The 6612-nt window shown below is 37.8% G+C and overlaps 1 protein-coding gene across 1 annotated transcript; it reads left to right on the top strand.

The window, feature by feature from the left end:
* Positions 1–3055: 3055 nt before the first annotated feature.
* On the top strand, positions 3056–6245 carry LOC128554201 (uncharacterized; the record flags this gene model as incomplete). Its single annotated transcript, XM_053535449.1, has 2 exons — positions 3056–3248; positions 4230–6245. Coding segments are annotated over exons 1-2 (2209 nt in total), but the record flags the coding sequence as incomplete, so codon positions are not given.
* Positions 6246–6612: the final 367 nt, after the last annotated feature.

Below are 6612 nucleotides of genomic sequence, written 5' to 3'. Positions count from 1 at the left end.
GGAAATAAATATGATCAATTTCTTCAATGATATTATTCTCCATTTGTTTTTAGTTGTAAATTATTTCCCACTCGTTTAAGAAACTACTGCTGTATGCATTCTTTTCATATTGATACAGAAGACGACCATACTACTGGTCCGCTGTGAATGCAGTCATTTTTGCAGTTCTAAACTAAATTTTGATTGGTCTATTCGCTCGAATTCTAAATTAGGAATCGGGTCAACGAAAATACACGTTGAGCGTGTAAATTTACACGGTAAGCGTGTAAATTTACGCGCTTAGCGTGTATTTTATACGCTAACCGTGTAAAAAACACGCTTAACGTATAAATTTACACGGTGAGCGTGTAAATTTACACGCTTACCGTGTATTATGGTACCGCTCGAGCGATTTCAGACTTTTGACCCAAATGGTACGTCATAGATATCTTTGATTTGGCGCTTAGCTAAAGGACCAGTCCAGGACAGTTTTATGAGTAAAGGTTTCTCATAATCACGGCCGTATATTGATAACTGCAATCTCATTGTTAATGATGGAATTCTGCCTTCTGTAAAACAAAATATAATAAGGTATAAATGAATGACAGGAACAAGACAGACTAAAAACAGGCCGGTGCTAAGAAAAAAATGTCAAAATGTAAGGAGGCCACCTTTCATACAGCATATATATTTATTTTGTATAGGATATCGACCGAGTACGAGGTCTTTCTCTGTAGGAAAGACCTTTTTGTGAACACCGAGAGCGCGAAGCGCTCGAGGTGTTTCGAGAAGCCCGTGCGCAGGTCTTTCGTACAGAGAAAGGCCGATGTACGAGGTCGATATCCGATTTACATACCGTCATTCCTTCTCAAAATGTCCAGCGGTTATGATTCTGACGAAATTTTATCACAGGCATTAGATCTTTATAATGATATGAAGACAGAAAGATTTCCCTGACACAGAATGCATACAGGTACTTAGTAAGGAATTCATGTTACTTTTAGAAAATTACGTTTATTCGTAGAAGTTTTGGCGTGATAATTGTTCTCATACTTTAGTTTATATAGGTGTAGGAAGTGGTAATAGTGTATGACCGGAAAGGTATATTACCCCATGAAATATTACCGGAAAGGTTTATGCAGACGTACCTAAACAGTACTTCGATATCGGTAGACAATATGAAACCTCAGAAAAGTAAAAATTTCTTTCATTTTTGTAGAGCAAATTATGCACATTTTGGTCACAAGACACCAAAAGACAATGCCAAATCTGTTACAAAAGTTACCACAGCCGAGTCGCCCTCATCAAAAGAGAACATTTTAATTTAAACATTTTTCACATTCTGAAATTCATTTTCATTTTAGCTTAAGTTCTCGACGCAATATACTTGTGTAATTCTGTTACTTTAAATACCCTTTTTTTTGTACGCGAGAATCTTGGATGTCAAGATCGCCATTTTCACATCAGAAAAGCCGATATGATTTTCTTTGCAGAAATGTTGATATTTTTCCTCTTCTACCGGTCAAAGTTTGGTTTTGGTGACAATAATTCCGCAATTCCGTCCATCAATCCTTTGCATTTTCGTGTCTTTGCAAGAAGTTGGTCATTTATCGTTGGATTGTCTCAGTGATCATCAAATTGATCTGACGTGCCGGGCATAAAACCCGAACCCGTAGTTTAAAGATCAATAGCGCACGTGCAGGTCAAAGGTCATGAGGTCCTGAAAATGTAGGCACATAGTGTGTTGATGGTCTAATTGAAAGAACAGCGCTTTTATTCTCTTTTCGTAAAAAGATTATCTACATGTCCGGGGAAGTAGGTTGTAGAAAGCTTGTCCGGTATCCAATCGAAAATTGTGTAAGAAAGTGTCCCCCTATTTTGAAAGAAGTGAAGTCTCAAGTTTTGAAATATATCCCCTTAGTATAGTGGACGCAACTTGACCCCGATGGTTGACCTTTGTATTATAATACGTAATGAGGCACAACCTATTATTGAAAAGGTATGTACTTAAAACACTGTATACAAACTCATTCCATTTAAATATACACGGCCACCCTAAGCACCCCTTATTTCTACAATGAAATACTCTACATGAATAATCAGCCTAAGGTCAACCATCGCGGTCAAGTTGCGACTACTATATAAATGATCGACCTGAGTATAACTAGAAAACTATATAAATTGTTGACTTGATACTTCACACATTTTTAAAAAAGTAAATGAGACAGTGACAACGTAACATAAATGCGGCTTACATTTTTTCAAAACGTATCCCTACAGCAGATGTTTAAAATTGTATGAAGCATTACTTGTGCCTTATAAGAGATGTTCATAATAATATAAAACACATTGAGGACAAGTGAAAAGGCACAAACTGCAACCATCCCTTGCCAATATTATTATTAAAATCGGTGTTGCTTAATATTCAAATTTTAAAATTTATTCAACTGAAAATAATGTTTTGAGCGGAATATGCTGGAAAATGGTGAATTGTAAAACTTTTTGTCTGCCTCAGCGGAAGAGCGGTTATTCTTTATTTTCACTAATCATTTTGACTCCATATACATATTTTTTCCTCTCATCTTTTACGGCTTTAAGTGGAAATTAGGAGTTTTTTCTAATTTTAATCATGCATGCTTGTAACGTGCACTTAACAATAAGAATTGTTAATAAAATTATGAACGTTTTTCTTGAAAATCCGTTTAGGTTAAGCAGTGACTATTTTATTTTGTAATCATGATCAGTCATGATAAGATCACCATACAAAGCATGTTATTGAAACATATTTAATAGATGCTATTTTATCACATTTTTCACGTGCTCAGGTCTGGGTCAGAACAGCTAGACCTCTGCACGAGAATTCTTTTGTTCAAAGAGGCCTTTCAGAAAAAAATAGACATCTGTCTAACAAAGGAAGAGGTATGTAAGGGTGAAAAATATGACGTAAGCGAGTTATGGTGGTAAAGCCTCGGTAAAACCCCAATAAAATATTGGATTTAAAGTGTTTAAAATCAACATTTTGGATATATTTTTGGTGTAATAACAGTATGAATGTTACAAGAATCGGATAGTACACATGGGTCGTGGAAAAAGGCACAGAGATAGACAAAAACGAAAGAAAAGCAGCGAATCAGACAGTGAGAAAAGGTCAAGTAAAGAATTCAAATATGGCGGTCTTTTGACCAGCGATGTTTTAGGTGCTGCTAACACTGTGTTATATAATAGTGACATTGAAAGTGATTTGGATTATAGCCAATACGAAGATACAGGTAATATTTCTGTGTTTTCACCCCCTCCCCTGTTGATAAACAATCAGATACTCATTGTGACACTCATCCCGACGTGCAGGTAGTGGACTCAAGTCAAGATAAAATGCCATTAGACCCGATCAAGGAATTAGCAGGTCAAGTTGGAGAGATTTTAAAGACAGTGTCTGAAATTAAAAAGTCTCAAGGGGCGATACAGACTTCATTGGAACTTAAAATTGACAATATTCGAGACGACATGAAAAACCATATTGACACTCAGGTGAACACATTGCGTGATCAGTTGACCTCTAACCTTGCTTAAGAGAGCAGTCGCATAGAAAAGTGTTCAAACCTTGCAGTCGAGATTAGATACCCTTGAGCAGTCGAATGTCATGTCTCATGAAAGTAACGGTACTGCCGGTGATCAACCCCCGAGACAGCCGTCTAATCCCTTAAACGACCCGGATTTAACCGTTATAGCTAGCGGTTTACCGTTCCACGATGGAGAGGATGTTCTTACGAAGGCGAAAAATCTCATAAAAACGCTTGGGGAGGAAATCAACTCAAGTGTATCTGTTGTAGCGGCGAAGAGACTATCATCTCGGTTTGCGGATAAGCCGGGCTGGGTGAAAATAAGTTTTCGCTAAATTCAAGAGAAAGTAGCTGTACTCCGAAAGAAAATGCAACTACGAAATCACCCTTCTTATAGTACAGTGTACTTGAAAAGCAGTAAATCTCATGCTGAGAGAATCATTGAAATGAATGCTAGAACGCTTCTTCGCACGATGTCACAAGGGAAGAACTTTCGCATAGACTCTACTGGTCGAATTAAAGAACGTACCCCTGAACATCCGCCCCCGTCCGGCGGGAACGCCGCTATGGGAACCAGCTAGGATGGATCCCGTCCCCATGACACGTTGTAACTTGCGCATCTAAACGTCAGTGGTTGGACAGCAAATAATCATGATTTGAGATGTGCTCTTATAAACTCAATTGATGCAGATATTTTTTCTATATGTGTAACCCATTTGACCGAGAATAAAGTCATCGATGTAGAAGGCTATGTGTGGTACGGAAATAACCGTAAAAACATTCACGTTAATGCAGTTCGAGGATCAGGTGGGGTTGGAATTTTAGTGAAATCTTGGGTAATTGAAATGTTTGATATCACCATTGTTGAAAATGCCATTGAAGGGATTCTAGCTTTGCAACTTAAGTGTCGCTCTACTGACTGTTGTTCATTGATTGTTTCCGCTTATTTGCCCCCAGAAAATTCCGTTTGGGGAAGGGATGCGCAGACGTTTTTCGCACATATCCTATCGCTTATATATATAAATAGTGAATGCGATACCATATTCTTAGCAGCAGATTTTAACGCCAGAATTGGGTCATTGTCCGATATATTGCAAGATGTTGATTCTTTGCCAGCACGTGTACCAATTGACAATGTTGTAAATCAGCACGGTAGAGAACTCATAGACTTTTTGATAGATTCTAAGTTTTGTACCTTGAACTCGCGCTTCCAAAATGACAATTTTACAAGTATCAGTATGAAAGGTAAATCCGTGGTTGACTACATATGCGTTCCACATGATGTATTTCAACAATGTCAATCTTTCAGTGTGATAACAATACAGTCTTTTGTCGATGAAAACGATTTGCACGGATTAATTGGCCAACGATCATGTTTACCTGATCATTCGGTACTACTGGTACGCGTCTCGTTGAATATTGACATTTCACGTGCAGACCGATTTACGAATAATCCGAGTACGCCTACATCATTTAAGTACAAGCTTAATCACATTCCAACGGATTTTATGAACAGAGACATTGCTAGACTTGCTATATTAGAGGTAATAGGACGCATTGAGTCAGCGAGAGACACGCAATTTGAAATAGACTCAATTTACTGTAAACTTTGCGATACAATTTTGAATGAAATGAATCATAGTATTCCTCGTTATAATGCCTCTAATCGTACGAAAAAACGTAATAAGAATGCTAAACCGTATTGGAATGAGGAACTTACAGATCTGTGGAATGCTATGGGAATGACTGAAAATGAGTTCCTTAAATGTAATGGCCCGAGGCGTATCAAATCCCAAAAAAGACTCGATTATGTGTTGGCGCGGAATAGGTTTAACAAATTACTACGGAAGACTGAACGGGAATTTAAGCGGAGCATTTCAGTTGATATCGAGGACATGTCGACATCGAACCCAAATGAATTGTGGGATAAAATCAAACACCTCGGACCAAAGCGCGATTCGTCGATTCCAGTTGAAATAATTGATGAACAAGGGCATGTTGTGACTGATGAAAATGTGGTGTCCGACAGATGGAAGTGTGATTTCGCTAATCTTTATAATGGCGATGATAATGAGGAATTTGACAATAGGTTCTATGACAGAGCAAAAATACACAGACAGTTATTAGAGCTAAACATAGTTGATCCGTTGTACACTCCAAATGAGCAACTTAAAAATAATATTACCCTGGAGGAAATCGTTAAGATCGTCATGAGTGCAAATTCTAAATCGGCATGCGGTATTGATAATATCCCATATGCAGTCTTGAAATATCCCCCGGTCATTGCTGCTCTTCATAAACTGTTCCAACTGGTATTTGATACGAACATTATTCCTAGTGAATGGAGAAAGTCAGTTATATTCCCAATTCTGAAGGATAAAAATTCCGACAAAAGACTTCCTCTAAATTATAGAGGTGTAAGCCTACTCTCATGTATCAGTAAACTTTACAGCTCATTTATTAATAAGCGAATATCATATTACCTTGAAGAAAGTGACCTTTTAGCGGACGAGCAGAACGGATTTAGGAGGGGTAGATCATGTGAGGACCATGTATTCACGTTAAGCAGTCTCGTGCGTAACCATGACAACCTACACACGGCTTTCATTGACCTTAAAAAGGCATTTGACTTTGTCGACCGTGATATGTTATTGTACAAGCTACTCTTAAATGGCATTGACGGAAAAGTTTATAATGCAGTGAAAAGTATGTACAACCATACCACCTCATGTATCAAAATAAACAATAAGTTAACAACTTGGTTCGATTGTAAGTCCGGCGTTGTTCAAGGAAATAATCTTTCGCCGACGCTCTTCGCCATATTTATTAACGATTTAGTGGGTGAAATAAATGATCTTGGGCTTGGTGTTGACATGAACGGTTCTTCTATTTCGATGTTGCTTTATGCGGATGACATTATTTTAATAGCGAATTCAGAAAATGACTTACAACAAATTCTAGATAAGCTGCACGAATGGTGTAAGAAATGGCGCGTGTTAATCAATACAGACAAATCAAAGTGTATGCACTTCCGAAAAGGGCGCCAATCACGCACAAAGTTTAACTATAGAAT

This window comes from Mercenaria mercenaria, unplaced genomic scaffold (assembly GCF_021730395.1).
Source record: "Mercenaria mercenaria strain notata unplaced genomic scaffold, MADL_Memer_1 contig_4821, whole genome shotgun sequence".
NCBI classification, from domain to species: Eukaryota; Metazoa; Mollusca; class Bivalvia; order Venerida; family Veneridae; genus Mercenaria; species Mercenaria mercenaria.
The sequence above is the reverse complement of the archived record's forward strand: the minus strand, read 5'-3'. Positions and strand labels throughout refer to the sequence as shown.